This window comes from Hippoglossus hippoglossus, chromosome 24 (assembly GCF_009819705.1).
Source record: "Hippoglossus hippoglossus isolate fHipHip1 chromosome 24, fHipHip1.pri, whole genome shotgun sequence".
NCBI lineage: Eukaryota > Metazoa > Chordata > Actinopteri > Pleuronectiformes > Pleuronectidae > Hippoglossus > Hippoglossus hippoglossus.
Window position 1 is genome coordinate 8,007,793 of NC_047174.1, and position 19,748 is coordinate 8,027,540.

Sequence of the window (19,748 nt, forward strand, 5' to 3'; positions counted from 1 at the left end):
GGCGACAGGGGCACATTACACAGTACAAACCAAACATGGGTTAGGGTTAGGTTTTACTTCCCCCAACATGTCTTCACTTTATCCAAAAAGTCCTCTTCCCCAACATGTCTTCACTTTCCACAACATGTCTTCATTTCCCCCAACATGTCATCATGTTGCCCAAGATATCTTCACTGTCCCAATGTTTCCTAACTTCCCCCAACATGTCCCCACTTTCTTCAATATGTCCCCACGTTCCCCAAAGTGTCCTCACCTTCCCAAAATGTCTGATGCATCTCTGTCCAGATGTATTTATCATAAAGAGCCCTAACATAATGGTTTCAACATGTGTATCAGTCATGCACTTTACTTCTGATGGACATGAACTGATAAATTACTCATCATGTTATAAAACTAAAGGGAGGTTGCAAATATGAGCGACTATAAGTTTAATGGGTTCGAAGTTGAATACAGGTGACAGGAACCAATTATACACAGTACATCTTTATCTTTATTGTTAAAGCAAAGAATTCATGTATTTCCCCAAAACATAACATCAGTGTGTTTTCTTACAGCTAATTCATCTCTGCCATCATGTCCATTACAGGAATGGAAAAAGCTAAAACTCAATGGTAGAAAAGAGTAAAAAGTAACATTATATATCGCCTTTTTGTTTAATAAGGTCAGAGTAATGTTTAAGCTATTATTTCCTACGTCCATCAATTAAGTTATTGCTGAACAACCACACCACAGGCCCACATATCAACTAAAATATGTAATCACATCATGCAACACCTACCCACAACAAAAACACCTCCCAGGATGAAATACAATCGGTTAATGATACAGAATTGATCTCTCTGACTTTCTCAAATAGACACGCTGTTCTCAATGCGAGAAGGGTGCAGATAGTCATAGGACACTTCAAGCTTAGAGTTTCTCTTTGCGATTCTTCACCGAGTTTTGACAACTCCGCTTGAAACTCCTGAATCATCTGTGTAAGCTCAGGCTCTTCAAATCTTTTCTCAGGATATTGACCCAAAGGAATCTGCCGAAATGACAAAGTCGAGACAGAAATATTACAGCAACAGAGTTTATCATGGTGCATAAGACGACAAATTCTTATTGAATTATGCAAGTATGAATTAACAAATGCATAAATATTTCAATAAAACTTACAACACCACTGTATTTGCCTGAAAGTTGATTTATTAACAAGGATATGGCGACAGTCTCTCCAACATTCGGGATGGTCTCCATAATTGTCTCCATGCTTGACTGCCCCTTGGTGGTCGGAGGAGGTTTGTGCAATAGCAATGCGGCATTCAGTGTCCAGTAGTAGTAGTCAAACTAGATGATGAGAGAAGTTTCAACATGCATGTAATGTATGATTAAACATTTTTGTATTTATGTATTATTTTATTTCATGTAGTTATGTTGTGGCAAATTTGATGTCAAACTAATTGAATCGACTGAATCTCATTAAAAGTTACAAAAAAAGTGATGTAAATGTAGGAAATGAAACCTGATAGTTGAAGAAACAGATTACACATCTGCCACACGTCCCATATATTTGAAATGTGAAAACAAACCTCAATACATATTCCAGTGTCCTAACTTTTTCACTCTTGCCTCACCTGTCCATTATTGACTGCTGCGTGTTGAACCGACACTGTGAAGATGACCATGGTGATGAATCTTATCAATTCCTCAATGGAATGAAAGGAGGATGGGAATCCTGTCGGCAGCACCACCATCATTAGTTAATGTTCGGCATTCACAATTTGCATTGGACATTTTTTAAAGACTATATGCTGTATACAGAACATGGGTTAAATACCTGAGGCTTTGTTGCTCAAGAGGCCCTGGGTAAATATCTCACGGATCCAATCCTGCAGCTCTGTGTCTTTACAGACGTCAGCGTCTGAGGGATAGTAGTACTCCACTGCTGCCCTCACAAAGCTGGTTAACACAAAACAATGTGATTCTGAGTAATTATGTGGAAGAATGTGGAAAAACGAAGTCCCTATCAAAACCCACAGACTGAATTTAAACATGGACATCATGACAGCTCCCCAAAAGTGAGGCCAAAGCATCTCAATCAACACCTGGAGTTTTTCCGACCAGACACCTAGTGTAAAGTATGTAAAATGTCTTCCACAGGATTCAGGCTTTGATGACATTTCTAATACGCGACAGGCGCAAAAATTTAAAAACAAATCTCAGCAGAATTAATACATTAATTCCTGTCTCCTACATGCTGCACCACTTCTTTACTGAACACAAGCTGTTGATTGTAAAACAGATCAGTGAGGATATCTGCAATATTTATTACCTAAATTTGAAGTTACCTGTTGATGATGGACCACAGCTTCAATCCATCATCTCTGTAGTAGTAGTTGGGGATTGACTCCATTCCTCGTGCAGCAATGTTCTCTGGCAGACAGACGGAGCTGTAGGTCATTTCACGGAGGGACCTTCTCATGATCTCTGTCATCCCCTCAATTCCAGCTGAACTCTAATAATAAATTATAAAGGAAATATTTACCATGAGACAAATACAACTTTGTTGTAAAACTTATAGAAATTCAGTTTTTCAACAGTTCTAGATAAATAGAATAGTCCAGGTTTGTATTTTATATGTGAAAGAGCCTTACTAGTGTAAAGATCCCATTAGGTCCCATTAGACCTTCACGGCCTCTAATGTTTATGTCGAGAGTGGACTTGAAGTGTGGAAACAACAGCTGAAGAGAAAGAGGGAAAATGTTTAAACGTCAAGTTAAGATGCTTATTTCAGCCAGAATGGCACAGAATCTACAACAAAATGGGTTCTTCCCTGACCCATACCATATCCTTCCCACCAACTTAATCTGCTCGGACACAACCATAACAAAACAGGTTTCCCTCAACTCATGAACAAAAACATGACATACCAGTCAAACATCAGCTCAGATCCAAAAGAAAAACACACGTACGAGCAGAGTGATCTCTGCTGTGTCGTCGTACCTTGTAGAGGGGATGAATCACAGGGAAGCAGCGCAGAGTGGCGACAGTGTAGACCTCTCCCATGAAGTGAGTATTCATGAGGTGATGGACGGCTTCATGATCCAGCATATCTGCGTTTTTGATATAGATCTTGGCCAGCAGCCAGTCGGTCTCCAGGTCGCTGGGCAGAAAGATGGGATTCTTCTCTGAGGGCTGTTGATGCAGCTGGAATGTGATGAAAAAATATTGAATTTAAAATGTTTGAAAAGTGGAAAAGGACTTTTGAAAAAATAAAATAAAAACAATAATGCTATGTGGAAAATAATGTGATTCAATGACCACACTGGATTTTCATATAAATATACCTGTATTGCAATTGGCATCAGTTTGTTTTCTGGGTTCAAGTAGAACAAACAGAGACCAGGAGTCACAGTCAGAGATTCTCCATTATAGACTTGAGTGGGGATTCCTTCCAGCTTCTTTTGGTCATAGAGGAATATATTGCCTTTCTGTATGGGAAGGAATCAAGACGCAACACAGATTTGTAATCAATCAATGGATCACTCAACCTTAAATCATACCTTTCAAACTAAACTAATGCATTCAAAGTGCTTTACAGGTGATTGACAAAACATAAGATGGTAAAAAGGAATTGAAAATAAGTAAAAAAAATTAAGATTTAAAGACTAACGCATACCAAAGCAATCAATAATCAAAAAGACAGCAATCAAACAAAGTTAAGAAAATAAATCAAACCATAAATTATAAAACACTACATTAAAGCAAAACTAAATATTAACAAATCTGAGGGGTCTTCTCCTCAGCTTCAAAAAACACATGTTGGTTTTGTGGATGTTTCACATATGAAAGCAACTTAATGTATATTTTATTTATTTTATAATTTTGTGAGTATGAATTTATTAATGTTGTTTATCGTACAGAAAAATCATCCATTCATCCATCCACCTATTGTGACCTTACTAAATGGTTAAATGGCTCTTGGATCCCTGTGTTTGAATGTGCTCACCAGTAGGTCTGTGACCCAGTCAACTTTAAACTATCTGTACCATTAACAGTATTACACATTAACACGTTCTATAGTCTGTTTTAAAGTCTTTTTCAATACAGGTAGACAGTGTAAAGATTTTGAAAAAGGTGTGATGTGTGCTCTCCTTTTGGGCTTTGTCAGCACTGGTGAGGCAGAGTTTTAAATTAATTGTCACTGATTAATTGTGTTCTATGTTGTTTGTTTGTCTCTGCTTGTTATAAAAACATGCATTTGTCTGTCAGTGTTGCTCAAAGAGAAATGGCATCACTTTGACAATAATCTTCAAATGTTACATTGCTGTTTTCAAGCTGAATCAATGATTCAAGGATTTTTCCTCCAATGAAAAGATTATTTTATTCTCTCTTCTTTCTTACCCCAATTTCACTCCTCAGACTGCTGCCCTCAGCCAGGAACGGCTTCACCATCTCTTCTGTGACAGGAAAGTTTGGGGGAAGCTCTGAGAGGCGCTTGATCAAAGTGGGGTTGATTCCGTTCAGAAACTGGAATCCGTAAAAGTCATCCTCCTTCCAGTGCTCTGCAACGTACTCTGAAAAAAAAAAGAAACAGAGATATAAGGTTTTACCTGCTCAGGTTTGATGTACGAGATTATCCTAGTCATATAAAATTCAGGTTTTTTAATTTGCATAAAAACACAGAAGACATACGTTTTTATTTAATGAAAAAGAGAAAACGTATTCAACATTATCAGCTGATTTCAATAGATTTCATTGTTGAAATTTGAGATGCAACAACCATAACAAGGGATATGGAATGATGCATGTGCCTGTGGGAAAATAAACTGTAGTTAGGTGTTAACTAAACAATTTAAATTATTTAATGCTCGATAACTTTTACAATATTATACATACATATATACTCTATACAATTTTCTTTTTTCAGTGCATAGTGAAGTTTTCCAAAAACCTAAGTAAAACTGTTCATAGAATAAATGTTGGTCACATCGTAGGTGCATTGTTTTTCATGATATCGAGCAGTATGTTGGAAACATTTAGCCCATATATTATAACATATGAATGATTGGTTTAACTTTGGAGGTAGGCTTAGTCAATTCACATGTGTGGTTTACAGCAATGAGTCCATATATAAGCTGTATAATAATCAGCTTTGGAGATTGAAATGATTACCCATCTGCCAATTTCTGTTAGATCACTTGTGAACTGATAATTCTGTGTGTCCCACATCCTAACATGTAGCCACTTGTTACTGTATTTCTACAGCGGTTCTCCAGTCACATTCACAGCCACCAGACGCCAGGGATCAGACCACCGAACTTCTGGTTAGTAAGACAACCTCTACCTGCTGACCCACAGCCACCCCTGATTTGTGAAACCCGACAGGACAAGACATTTCTGTTGAGGAAGTCTATGATCTAATCTGCAGTACTGGAAAACATGAAATACCTGACATTGCTGTCTTTTCAAACTTAAAGAGTCTTTTCAGGTCGTCGACATTTTCCCATTTTTCGGTGGATCCGACCATTCCCTTAAATTTGAATTTCAATCCACTGAATTAAGACAAGGGAAAAGGGAAAGAGAAAAATAGAGTGTGAGTATATTGGAACCAGTTTGTGTTGAAAATCTTTATCTACAGTCGACCCACAGTCGTTTGGTTGTGTCTTGCATTTCGTCCGTTTTGGTCTTAGAGAAGCGGATTTCAGCTGGTAGCTCAGACTCATTTTCAAAACTGCATGTGTGGAGTAATCCTTCAGCTAGAGGCTTCCACCTGAAAAAAACAAAGGAACAAAGTTACATAAAAGTAAATGGTCTCAAAGCGGACATGCCTGGATCTGTAGGTACAGGACCTACTGTGCTGCACACTTACTGGTACAAGCTCTTTTGAAGTGTCAGCTCTTTTTTCCGGTGCTCAATCAACAAGGGATGGTCGTCCTCAAGAAACTTCATGGCTGAGAAGTGAAAAGAACGTTACGGCAGTCAAATTTCAACTGTAAAAAAATTTGAAGATTTAATATCCCCCAAAAATATATAATGTTTAATAAAAAAGATCTATAAAATGAATAATAATATAATATCAGACCTCGCCCTCCTCTCAGCTCCACATACTCTCCCCTGGAGATCCATCTGTGACAGGGGAAGAGAATTACGTCTCCCTCTGGAGTCGTCACCTCGATGGTGGAGCAGTACCACTCGTCTTCTGGGAAAAAGAGAAAGGGATCCTTCTCCACCTTGACCAGCAGAAGTTTCCCCAGAGATGAACTGGTTTTCACCGTGTAGGTCCCGGTCTGGAAGTAAGAGTTAATGTAAATATAAACAGTGAAGTAAGTGCGACATCGGTTGAAAAGGGTTCGGTTTGATGTTATCAGTCTCACAAGCATTTCTCAGTACACAGAGATAGACAAACATGACAGCTGGCTGGTGAAAGTGGGACAAACACCACACCTTGAATAAACCTACGAAACAAAACAAGTGGTTGAAATTTGCTGAAAGACTGCCCATAAATGTGATCCACAAAAATGTTATCATTTTGTTCTGGCAGAAATCTTCTCATCTTCACTGAAAATTGGTGTTGATCGAACTTTGATTAAGTAGAAACTATATAAGATAGAATATAGAATGTTTAAATTGACAGAAAAATCTGAACCAGGGAGAAAGCGTACCAGTAGAAATGGGCCTTTGTGAGAGATTTAAAAGAGTATAAGGAGTTTGTTGGACTGACCCCCTCAAGGATATTGATCCAGAGAGTGGGAGCCCTGACAGGAAAGGCCTGGTCACCTTTTGGATGTACTATCCTTTAATTTGAGTGTCGTGCAGGTGGATTTAACTTACTTTCCCGGTAGAGAAGTCTTTGCCAAAGTTGTCCAGTTCAGTTTTCTCACTCTCTCCGTCACTTCCAATTAGAGTGACAGAAACGTGATCCCATGTTCCTGCACTTGGCATGTCACCTGTTGACACCTGTAGCTTGTACTCAGCCATGGTCACTCAGTGGATCCGGTCCAGAAAAACTACCAAAATACCAGGTCCAGATTTTTCCTCTCCGTGCTCTGTTTTCTTGCTCTCTGCCTCTTTTCCTCACAACCCTCCACCCTATTTAAGACCTTTACAAGACCACACCTCTTTTGGTCTTTTAAATGGTTCGGTAAGACAACTCACATTCCAACGTCCATTGCAGCAGAACAGGTTTAGTGTTTGGCATCTAGGCTCCAACTTAATCACACCCCCATATGATTACACAGGAAGGATGGGAGTGATGAGCAAATACTTGTAACCCTGTAGGGAGCCTACAGGTGGATGCTGGGGTGGTGGAGGGGCTGAAGCAACTGGTAGCAATACTGCAGCAGCAGTGCGAGCAAAGGGGATGATGGGAAATTTCTCTCTGCTTAAATAGACCACCCGATAAGGTGGGTGTGTATTATAGATGGTTGTGGAGAGTGAGGTATGTCACATGATGTATGTCACATGATTGGAGCAGCGCAGCTTGAGTTGGCAGCCTGAACTAGTTCGCAGGCGTCGCTCCAAAGGTGGTGGAACATGTGTTTCTGTTTTTTTTGTCAGCTTGAAGTCCTTTACAACAGGATATGACACTTATTTGCTCAGGTTTGTCCTGTTGCTTTGTCTGCACTAGTTCACATCTTTTTACATGTTTTAAATTAACTCAAAAGTACTGACTTTGTACTCAAAGACCGAACTCCTCTGATCGGTTGAGATGTGACCTTTTAGCAGGGGTGTTTCCAGAAACTTTTGGGACTTTAAGAGACCTGCTTGGGGACCCTACACAATCGTTATCTCTTATGTAATCAGCCATTCTCGGGGCAGGTGGAATCAATTCAGGGCCTCAGGTAATGACCTGATTTGCATTTAGCGCTGCAACATTTCTGCCTGGTACTGATAATAACAGGTTTGGTCATGCTGAGCCACGCCCACTAACCTGACCTGATAATATTAACATTCACATTCTTTTTTTGCAGTGAAATACACACAGCAATAAAGAATCACTGAATTCTAACTAGCCTGTGGAGAGTTAAGAGTTAATGTAAATACTTTATTTCATTGAATCAATTTCTGGGAAAGTCTACAGTATAAAGTAATGGTATATTTATTTTTTCATTTTCTTAATGCTCACCTGTAGAGGAGTCACCAGCAGCACATCCAACAACCTGTGAGTCCTCTCATTGTCTGTGTGGTGATTACTCCCAGAGAAATTTCCTTCCAGATTCTTCTCATGTCAGTTCAAGATACTGAACCCCAAATTGCCCCTTAAGGCTGTGCTGCTGTATGAGTGATGTATGATCCACATAGATGCACTGTATGAGTGTTTGTGCAAGTGGTAAGACTATATTGTAAAGCGCTTTGAGTGGTATATAAATACACACCATGTTCTGTACACAACATTAAAAGTTCAAAAGAAATTGAATACACAGTATATAAATTCTATAAACACAGTGAGCAGAGTATATACAGTATCACATATCATTCACCACATTCCTCTTGCACTGCAAATGTGTTTGTACAGCAGTGTCTATATCTAATTTCCTCTATAGAATCCATAATAATGTATGATATATTTCTAATTTTGCATGTATAATATTTTGCATGCAATAAAATATTTGATACATCGAACAGTTACTTTTACTACAAAACTCCACTGATATTTAAAAATAGATGTGCAATGAAGTCAAAGAGCCAGGTTGCTGAATTACAAGTGTCGCTGTACCGCCATCATGAGGCGACAGGGGCACATTACACAGTACAAACCAAACATGGGTTTGGGTTAGGTTTTACTTCCCCCAACATGTCTTCACTTTCCCCAACATGTCCTCACTTTATCCAAAAAGTCCTGTTCCCCAACATGTCTTCACTTTCCACAACATGTCTTCATTTCCCCCAACATGTCATCATGTTGCCCAAGATGTCTTCACTGTCCCAATGTTTCCTAACTTCCCCCAACATGTCCCCACTTTCTTCAATATGTCCCCACGTTCCCCAAAGTGTCCTCACCTTCCCAAAATGTCTGATGCATCTCTGTCCAGATGTATTTATCATAAAGAGCCCTAACATAATGGTTTCAACATGTGTATCAGTCATGCACTTTACTTCTGATAGACATGAACTGATAAATTACTCATCATGTTATAAAACTAAAGGGAGGTTGCAAATATGAGCGACTATAAGTTTAATGGGTTCGAAGTTGAATACAGGTGACAGGAACCAATTATACACAGTACATCTTTATCTTTATTGTTAAAGCAAAGAATTCATGTATTTCCCCAAAACATAACATCAGTGTGTTTTCTTACAGCTAATTCATCTCTGCCATCATGTCCATTACAGGAATGGAAAAAGCTAAAACTCAATGGTAGAAAAGAGTAAAAAGTAACATTATATATCGCCTTTTTGTTTAATAAGGTCAGAGTAATGTTTAAGCTATTATTTCCTACGTCCATCAATTAAGTTATTGCTGAACAACCACACCACAGGCCCACATATCAACTAAAATATGTAATCACATCATGCAACACCTACCCACAACAAAAACACCTCCCAGGATGAAATACAATCGGTTAATGATACAGAATTGATCTCTCTGACTTTCTCAAATAGACACGCTGTTCTCAATGCGAGAAGGGTGCAGATAGTCATAGGACACTTCAAGCTTAGAGTTTCTCTTTGCGATTTCTTCACCGAGTTTTGACAACTCCGCTTGAAACTCCTGAATCATCTGTGTAAGCTCAGGCTCTTCAAATCTTTTCTCAGGATATTGACCCAAAGGAATCTGCCGAAATGACAAAGTCGAGACAGAAATATTACAGCAACAGAGTTTATCATGGTGCATAAGACGACAAATTCTTATTGAATTATGCAAGTATGAATTAACAAATGCATAAATATTTCAATAAAACTTACAACACCACTGTATTTGCCTGAAAGTTGATTTATTAACAAGGATATGGCGACAGTCTCTCCAACATTCGGGAGGGTCTCCATAATTGTCTCCATGCTTGACTGCCCCTTGGTGGTCGGAGGAGGTTTGTGCAATAGCAATGCGGCATTCAGTGTCCAGTAGTAGTAGTCAAACTAGATGATGAGAGAAGTTTCAACATGCATGTAATGTATGATTAAACATTTTTGTATTTATGTATTATTTTATTTCATGTAGTTATGTTGTGGCAAATTTGATGTCAAACTAATTGAATCGACTGAATCTCATTAAAAGTTACAAAAAAGTGATGTAAATGTAGGAAATGAAACCTGATAGTTGAAGAAACAGATTACACATCTGCCACACGTCCCATATATTTGAAATGTGAAAACAAACCTCAATACATATTCCAGTGTCCTAACTTTTTCACTCTTGCCTCACCTGTCCATTATTGACTGCTGCGTGTTGAACCGACACTGTGAAGATGACCATGGTGATGAATCTTATCAATTCCTCAATGGAATGAAAGGAGGATGGGAATCCTGTCGGCAGCACCACCATCATTAGTTAATGTTCGGCATTCACAATTTGCATTGGACATTTTTTAAAGACTATATGCTGTATACAGAACATGGGTTAAATACCTGAGGCTTTGTTGCTCAAGAGGCCCTTGGTAAATATCTCACGGATCCAATCCTGCAGCTCTGTGTCTTTACAGATGTCAGCGTCTGAGGGATAGTAGTACTCCACTGCTCCCCTCACAAAGCTGGTTAACAAAAAACAATGGGATTCTGAGTAATTATGTGGAAGAATGTGGAAAAACGAAGTCCCTATCAAAACCCACAGACTGAATTTAAACATGGACATCATGACAGCTCCCCAAAAGTGAGGCCAAAGCATCTTAATCAACACCTGGAGTTTCTCCGACCAGACACCTAGTGTAAAGTATGTAAAATGTCTTCCACAGGATTCAGGCTTTGATGACATTTCTAATACGCGACAGGTGCAAAAATTTAAAAACAAATCTCAGCAGAATTAATACATTAATTCCTGTCTCCTACATGCTGCACCACTTCTTTACTGAACACAAGCTGTTGATTGTAAAACAGATCAGTGAGGATATCTGCAATATTTATTACCTAAATTTGAAGTTACCTGTTGATGATGGACCACAGCTTCAATCCATCATCTCTGTAGTAGTAGTTGGGGATTGACTCCATTCCTCGTGCAGCGATGTTCTCTGGCAGACAGACGGAGCTGTAGGTCATTTCACGGAGGGACCTTCTCATGATCTCTGTCATCCCCTCAATTCCAGCTGAACTCTAATAATAAATTATACAGAAATATTTACCATGAGACAAATACAACTTTGTTGTAAAACTTATAGAAATTCAGTTTTTCAACAGTTCTAGATAAATAGAATAGTCCAGGTTTGTATTTTATATGTGAAAGAGCCTTACTAGTGTAAAGATCCCATTAGGTCCCATTAGACCTTCACGGCCTCTAATGTTTATGTCGAGAGTGGACTTGAAGTGTGGAAACAACAGCTGAAGAGAAAGAGGGAAAATGTTAAACGTCAAGTTAAGATGCTTATTTCAGCCAGAATGGCACAGAATCTACAACAAAAATGGGTTCTTCCCTGACCCATACCATATCCTTCCCACCAACTTAATCTGCTCGGACACAACCATAACAAAACAGGTTTCCCTCAACTCATGAACAAAAACATGACATACCAGTCAAACATCAGCTCAGATCCAAAAGAAAAACACACGTACGAGCAGAGTGATCTCTGCTGTGTCGTCGTACCTTGTAGAGGGGATGAATCACAGGGAAGCAGCGCAGAGTGGCGACAGTGTAGACCTCTCCCATGAAGTGAGTATTCATGAGGTGATGGACGGCTTCATGATCCAGCATATCTGCGTTTTTGATATAGATCTTGGCCAGCAGCCAGTCGGTCTCCAGGTCGCTGGGCAGAAAGATGGGATTCTTCTCTGAGGGCTGTTGATGCAGCTGGAATGTGATGAAAAAATATTGAATTTAAAATGTTTGAAAAGTGGAACAGGACTTTTGAAAAAATAAAATAAAAACAATAATGCTATGTGGAAAATAATGTGATTCAATGACCACACTGGATTTTCATATAAATATACCTGTATTGCAATTGGCATCAGTTTGTTTTCTGGGTTCAAGTAGAACAAACAGAGACCAGGAGTCACAGTCAGAGATTCTCCATTAGAGACTTGAGTGGGGATTCCTTCCAGCTTCTTTTGGTCATAGAGGAATATATTGCCTTTCTGTATGGGAAGGAATCAAGACGCAACACAGATTTGTAATCAATCAATGGATCACTCAACCTTAAATCATACCTTTCAAACTAAACTAATGCATTTAAAGTGCTTTACAGGTGATTGACAAAACATAAGATGGTAAAAAGGAATTGAAAATAAGTTAAAAAAAATTAAGATTTAAAGACTAACGCATACCAAAGCAATCAATAATCAAAAAGACAGCAATCAAACAAAGTTAAGAAAATAAATCAAACCATAAATTATAAAACACTACATTAAAGCAAAACTAAATATTTACAAATCTGAGGGGTCTTCTCCTCAGCTTCAAAAAACACATGTTGGTTTTGTGGATGTTTCACATATGAAAGCAACTTAATGTATATTTTATTTATTTTATAATTTTGTGAGTATGAATTTATTAATGTTGTTTATCGTACAGAAAAATCATCCATTCATCCATCCACCTATTGTGACCTTACTAAATGGTTAAATGGCTCTTGGATCCCTGTGTTTGAATGTGCTCACCAGTAGGTCTGTGACCCAGTCAACTTTAAACTATCTGTACCAGTAACAGTATTACACATTAACACGTTCTATAGTCTGTTTTAAAGTCTTTTTCAATACAGGTAGCCAGTGTAAAGATTTTGAAAAAGGTGTGATGTGTGCTGTCCTTTTGGGCTTTGTCAGCACTGGTGAGGCAGAGTTTTAAATTAATTGTCACTGATTAATTGTGTTCTATGTTGTTTGTTGTCTCTGCTTGTTATAAAGACATGCATTTGTCTGTCAGTGTTGCTCAAAGAGAAATGGCATCACTTTGACAATAATCTTCAAATGTTACATTGCTGTTTTCAAGCTGAATCAATGATTCAATGATTTTTCCTCCAATGAAAAGATTATTTTATTCTCTCTTCTTTCTTACCCCAATTTCACTCATCAGACTGCTGCCCTCAGCCAGGAACGGCTTCACCATCTCCTCTGTGACAGGAAAGTTTGGGGGAAGCTCTGAGCAGCGCTTGATCAAAGTGGGGTTGATTCCGTTCAAGAACTGGAATCCGTAAAAGTCATCCTCCTTCCAGTGCTCTGCAACGTACTCTGAAAAAAAAAAGAAACAGAGATATAAGGTTTTACCTGCTCAGGTTTGATGTACGAGATTATCCTAGTCATATAAAATTCAGGTTTTTTTAATTTGCATAAAAACACAGAAGACATACGTTTTTATTTAATGAAAAAGAGAAAACGTATTCAACATTATCAGCTGATTTCAATAGATTTCATTGTTGAAATTTGAGATGCAACAACCATAACAAGGGATATGCAATGATGCATGTGCCTGTGGGAAAATAAACTGTAGTTAGGTGTTAACTAAACAATTTAAATTATTTAATGCTCGATAACTTTTACAATATTATATATACATATATACTCTATACAATTTTCTTTTTTCAGTGCATAGTGAAGTTTTCCAAAAACCTAAGTAAAACTGTTCATAGAATAAATGTTGGTCACATCGTAGGTGCATTGTTTTTCATGATATCGAGCAGTATGTTGGAAACATTTAGCCCATATATTATAACATATGAATGATTGGTTTAACTTTGGAGGTAAGCTTAGTCAATTCACATGTGTGGTTTACAGCAATGAGTCCATATATAAGCTGTATAATAATCAGCTTTGGAGATTGAAATGATTACCCATCTGCCAATTTCTGTTAGATCACTTGTGAACTGATAATTCTGTGTGTCCCACATCCTAACATGTAGCCACTTGTTACTGTATTTCTACAGCGGTTCTCCAGTCACATTCACAGCCACCAGACGCCAGGGATCAGACCACCGAACCTCTGGTTAGTAAGACAACCTCTACCTGCTGACCCACAGCCACCCCTGATTTGTGAAATCAAAGAGGACAAGACATTTCTGTTGAGGAAGTCTATGATCTAATCTGCAGTACTGGAAAATAGGAAATACCTGACATTGCTGTCTTTTGGAAGTTAAATAGTTTTTTCAGGTCGTCGACATTTTCCCATTTTTCGATGGATCCGACCATTCCCTTAGATTTGAATTTCATTCCACTTAATTAAGACAAGGGAAAAAGGAAAGAGAAAAAGAGAGCGTGAGTATATTGGAACCAGTTTGTTTTGAAAATCTTTATCTACAGTCGACCCACAGTCGTTTGGTTGCGTCATGCATTTCGTCCGTTTTGGCTTTAGAGAAGCGGATTTCATCTGGTAGCTCAGACTCATGTTCAAAACTGCTTGTGTGGAGTAATCCTTCAGCTAGAGGCTTCCACCTGAAAAAAACAAAGGAACGAAGTTACATAAAAGTAAATTGTCTCAAAGCGGACATGCCTGGATCTGTAGGTACAGGACCTACTGTGCTGCACACTTACTGGTACAAGCTCTTTTGAAGTGTCAGCTCTTTTTTCCGGTGCTCAATCAACAGGGGATGGTCGTCCTCAAGAAACTTCATGGCTGAGAAGTGAAAAGAACGTTACGGCAGTCAAATTTCAACTGTCAAAACATGTGAAGATTTGATAACCCCCAAAAATATATAATGTTTAATAAAAAAGATCTATAAAATGAATAATAATATAATAACAGACCTCTCCCTCCTCTCAGCTCCACATACTCTCCCCTGGAGATCCATCTGTGACAGGAGAAGAGAATTGCATCTCCCTCTGGAGTCGTCACCTCTATGGTGGAGCAGTACCACTCGTCTTCTGGGAAATGGAGATAGGGATCCTTCTCCACCTTGACCAGCAGAAGTTTCCCCAGAGACGGACTGGTTTTCACCGTGTAGGTCCCGGTCTGGAAGTAAGAGTTAATGTAAATATAAACAGTGAAGTAAGTGCGACATCGCCTTTTGGATGTACTATCCTTTAATTTGTTAATACATTTTAGAGTGTCCTGCAGGTGGATTTAACTTACTTTCCCGGTGCAGAAGTCTTTGCCAAAGTTGTCCAGTTCAGTTTTCTCACTCTCTCCATCACTTCCAATTAGAGTGACAGAAACGTGATCCTGTGTTCCTGCACTTGGCATGTCACCTGTTGACACCTGTAGCTTGTACTCAGCCATGGTCACTCAGTGGATCCGGTTCAGAAGATACCAGGTTCAGATTTTTCCTCTCCGTGCTCTGTTTTCTTGCTCTCTGCCTCTTTTCCTCACAACCCTCCACCCTATTTAAAACCTTCACAAGACCACACCTCTTTTGGTCATTAACAATAGTTCAGTCAGACAACTCACGATCGAACGTTTATTGCAACACAACAGGTTTAGTGTTTGGCATCTAGGCTCCAACTTAATCACTCCCCCATATGATTACACGGGAAGGATGGGAGTGATAAGCAAATACTTGTAACCCTGTTGGAGCCTACAGGTGGATGCTGGGGTGGTGGAGGGACTGAAGCAACTGGTAGTACTGCAGCAGCAGTGCGAGCAAAGGGGATGATGGGAAAGTTCTCTCTGCTTAAATAGACCACCTGATAAGGTGGGTGTGTATTATAGATGGTTGTGGAGAGTGGGGTTTGTCACATGATGTATGTAACATGATTGGAGCAGCGCAGCTCGAGTTGGCAGCCTGAACTAGCTCGCAGGTGTCGCTCCATAGGTGGTGGAACATGTGTTTCTGGGGTTTTTTTCAGCTTGAAGTCCTTTACACCACGATATGACATTTATGTGCTCAGGTTTGTCCTGTTGCGTTGTCTGCACTAGTTCACATCTGTTTACATGTGTTAATTTAACTCAAAAGTACTGTCTTTGTACTCAAAAACCGAACACCTCTGATAGGGTGAGATGTGACCTTTTAGCAGGGGTGTTTCCAGAAACTTTAGGGACTTTAAGAGACCTGCATGGGGACCCTACACAATCGTTATCTCTTATGTAATCAGCCATTTGCCTTCTGCACTGCAACATTCCTGCCTGCTACTGATAATAACAGGTTTGGTCATGCTGGGAACCGGCCCACTAACCTAACATGACATTTCATTTAGCTGATGCTTTTATCCAAAGCAACTTACAATAAGTGCATTCAACCATGAGGGTACAAACCCAGAACAACAAGAATCAAGAAAGTACAATTTCTTCAAGAAAGCCAAACTACAAAGTGCTTTAAGTAAGTGCCATTTAAGTGTTACCAAATTGTTAGTTTAAACTTTTATTTAAGGTATAGTCGGATCAGGTGTGTTTTTAGTTTGCGGTGGAAGATGTTTAGACTTTCTGCTGTCCTGATGTCATTGGGGAGCTCCTTCCACCATTTAGGAACCAGGACAGCAAACAGTAGTGATTTTGTTGAGTGTTTAGCTCGCAGTGAGGGAGCAACAAGCCGATTGGCAGATGCAGAGTGGAGTGAACGGGCTGGGGTGTAACGTTTGACCATGTCCTGGATGTAGACTGGACCCGATCCGTTCGCAGCACAGCTACAGTGTTCAAAAACCAAGTTGAAAAGAAAGTACGATGAAGCCTGTCTTGCTCTTGGGTTCACAGTGAATGCGGTAGGACATGAGGAGAGACCAGTGTGTATTTTATGTCTGAAAACTCTATGAGACCCAACAAATTAAGAAGACACTTAGAAACATTACACCCCAGTCACATGCATGTGTTCTTTTTGGTTGAGCTTTATCATCTTTGTAACAAAGTGATTATGAATTGAATTCATTTTTTCTCTATTTTTGAAAAAGTACAGACTGATGGAGGAATGTAGTGATAAATGTCACCAAAAGTACTTCAATTAAGTTAAATTTAAGCAAAGTTATTGCACTATTTTTTGAAAAAAGCGACAAATGTCACAAAAAGTTGTTTGAAAAAGGTTTTTTATTTGCACATCAGAAATTCCTGAAAGTAATGTGAATTTAATGTTCATGTGTATGTCATGTAAATACAAATGTTAAACTTGGCTCATTTTGTCATCATTTTGTTGGGGCAGGGGAGCGGGTGGGGCATGACAAATATTCTAGCTCCAAAGTGGGGCATGACAGAAAAAGTTTGAGAACCACTGATCTACAGGAACATGTTGTTGCAGGTACTGCCTGGCACTGATAATAACAGGTTTGTTCATGCTCGGAACCGGCACACTTACCTAATATTACATTTCATTTAGCTGATCCTTTTATCCAAAGCGACTTACAATAAGTGCATTCAACCATGAGGGTACAAACCCAGAACAACAATTTCTTCAAGAAAGCCAAACTACAAAGTGCAATAAGCAAGTGCCATTTAAGTGCTACTAAATTGTTAGTTTAAACTTTTATTTAAGGTATAGTCGGATCAGGTGGGTTTTTAGTTTGCGGTGGAAGATGTTTAGATTTTCTGCTGTCCTGATGTCATTGGGGAGCTCCTTCCACCATTTAGGAGCCAGGACAGCAAACAGTAGTGATTTTGTTGAGTGTTTAGCTCGCAGTGAGGGAGCAACAAGCCGATTGGCAGATGCAGAGTGGAGTGAACGGGCTGGGGTGTAACGTTTGACCATGTCCTGGATGTAGACTGGACCCGTTCGCAGCACGGTACGCAAGTACTAATGTTTTGAAACGGATGCGGGCAGCCACTGGTAACCAGTGAAGGGAGCGGAGGAGGGGAGTAGTGTGAGTGAATTTAGGTAGGTTAAAGACCAGTCGAGCTGCTGCAGTCTGGATGAGCTGCAGAGGTCGGATGGCGCCACCTTCTGAGTTAGAAGGGGACGTATTCTCCTGATGTTGTGCAGCATCTATCTAAAGGAACGTGTTGTTGCAGTAATGTTGGCAATAAGGGAGAGTTGACTGTCGAGTGTCACACCCAGGTTCCAAGCAGTCTTGGTGGGGGCTAACACGGAGTTGTCAAGGTAATAGTCAGGTCGTGGGCGGGAGAGCCTTTCCCTGGAAGGAAAAGTAGTTCAGTCTTGTCAATGTTAATTTTCAGGTGGCTAACCTTGTATTATTATCATTCACTTTCTTTTTCTTGCAGTGAAATACACACAGCAATAAAGAATCAATTAATTCTAACTGGCCTGTGGAGAGTTAAGAGTTAATGTAAATATTTTATTTTATTAAATCAATTTCTGGGAAAGTCTACAGTATAAAGTAATGGTATATTTATTTTTTCATTTTCTTAATGCTCACCAGCAGCGCATCCAACAACCTGTGAGTCCTCTCATTGTCTGTGTGGTGATTACTCCCACAGAAATTTCATTCCAGATTCTTCTCATGTCAGTTCAAGATACTGAACCCCAAATTGCGCCTTAAGGCTGTGCTGCTGTCTGAGTGATAGATGCACTGTATGAGTGTTTGTGCGAGTGGTAAGACTATATTGTAAAGCGCTTTAAGTGGTATATAAATACAGACCTGTTACCATTTTAGCTTTGAAAAATGGAAAAAAAACTATTTGGTTGTGAATTCCCAATGAAATTAACATAATGGTGGTTTGACTGAATAGATAATTTTTTACTCGAGCCCAATTCATATTGACTTGAACTCCTCTAATATCTCTGCAACACATGTTGATTCATCGATTCATATTTTCATTTTGGACTCTTAGCAGTCATACACAATATACACCATGTTCTGTACACACCATTAAAAGTTAAAAAGAAATTGAATACACAGTATATAAATACTATAAACACAGTGAGTATATACAGTATCACATATCACTCACCACATTCCTCTTGCACTGCAAATGTGTTTGTACAGCAGTGTCTATATATAATTTCCTCTATAGAATCAATAATAATGTATAATATATTTCTAATTTTGCATGTATAATATTTTACATGCAATAAAATATTTGATACATCGAACAGTTACTTTTACTACAAAACTCCACTGATATTTAAAATTAGATGTGCAGTGAAGTCAAAGAGCCAGGTTGCTGAATTACAAGTGTCGCTGTACCGCCATCATGAGGCGACAGGCGCACATTACACAGTACAAACCAAACATGGCGGAGTTGTTTTGGTGCTTTTCTCGTGAATCGCAGCTTTGAGCGTGAACATCCTCACAGGAGCTCAGTGCTGCTGTGTTACCTTCCCAGATGTAACAGCCTCTGGTTCTTTGCAAGAACTTGAACCACAGCGCGTCTTTCACCGGCTCCTCCAGCTGCACGTCGCCGAGCCACAGGTTCGGTTCATGCGGCGACAGGAGCTCGTGTGCGGGCTTCATGTGCACCGCTCTGTCCGGGTCCCACCGACCCATCTCCTCACGAGAGCCCAGGACCAAGAGCTGCACGTCCGCACTGTCCGGAGCGAGAATGACCCCGAATCTGAACAACATGGTCACGGGTGTTTAACACGGCACGGCACGGCACGGTTATTATAGCCCCTGTTAGATTATAGCGCGGTTAGTATTCAGTGGAGTCGATAGTGTTTGGTGTATAACACACACACACAAATGTTTGTAATTATATCTTAGTGAGGACACAGATTGGTATAATGCATTTCCGAGCCCCTTATCCTAACCAAAATGTCCTCACTTTCCCAAAATGCCCTCACTTTACCCAAAGTGTCCTCAGTTAACCCAACATGTCCTCACTTTATCCAAAATGTCCTCTTCCCCAACATGTCTTCACTTTGCCCAACATGTCTTCA

The 19,748-nt window shown here is 39.4% G+C and overlaps 2 protein-coding genes across 2 annotated transcripts; both read right to left on the reverse strand.

The window, feature by feature from the left end:
• Positions 1 to 465: 465 nt before the first annotated feature.
• LOC117758048 (hydroperoxide isomerase ALOXE3-like) lies at positions 466 to 7,168 on the reverse strand. The gene is given in 15 exon segments (XM_034579368.1): positions 466 to 928; positions 931 to 1,027; positions 1,159 to 1,329; positions 1,617 to 1,717; positions 1,820 to 1,941; positions 2,331 to 2,497; positions 2,637 to 2,723; positions 2,986 to 3,189; positions 3,330 to 3,473; positions 4,387 to 4,559; positions 5,434 to 5,537; positions 5,633 to 5,755; positions 5,855 to 5,936; positions 6,068 to 6,272; positions 6,817 to 7,168. Coding segments are annotated over 15 exon segments (2,007 nt in total). The 5' UTR covers positions 6,964 to 7,168; the 3' UTR covers positions 466 to 848.
• Positions 7,169 to 9,574: 2,406 nt separating this feature from the next.
• On the reverse strand, positions 9,575 to 15,271 carry LOC117758047 (arachidonate 12-lipoxygenase, 12R-type-like). Its single transcript, XM_034579367.1, has 14 exons — positions 15,125 to 15,271; positions 14,800 to 15,004; positions 14,587 to 14,668; positions 14,365 to 14,487; positions 14,166 to 14,269; positions 13,118 to 13,290; positions 12,061 to 12,204; positions 11,717 to 11,920; positions 11,368 to 11,454; positions 11,063 to 11,229; positions 10,552 to 10,673; positions 10,349 to 10,449; positions 9,892 to 10,062; positions 9,575 to 9,760 (listed from the first exon to the last, which is right to left on the reverse strand). Exons 1-14 carry the CDS (start codon positions 15,269 to 15,271, stop codon positions 9,581 to 9,583), a joined length of 2,010 nt encoding a protein of 669 aa, XP_034435258.1. The 3' UTR covers positions 9,575 to 9,580.
• Positions 15,272 to 19,748: the final 4,477 nt, after the last annotated feature.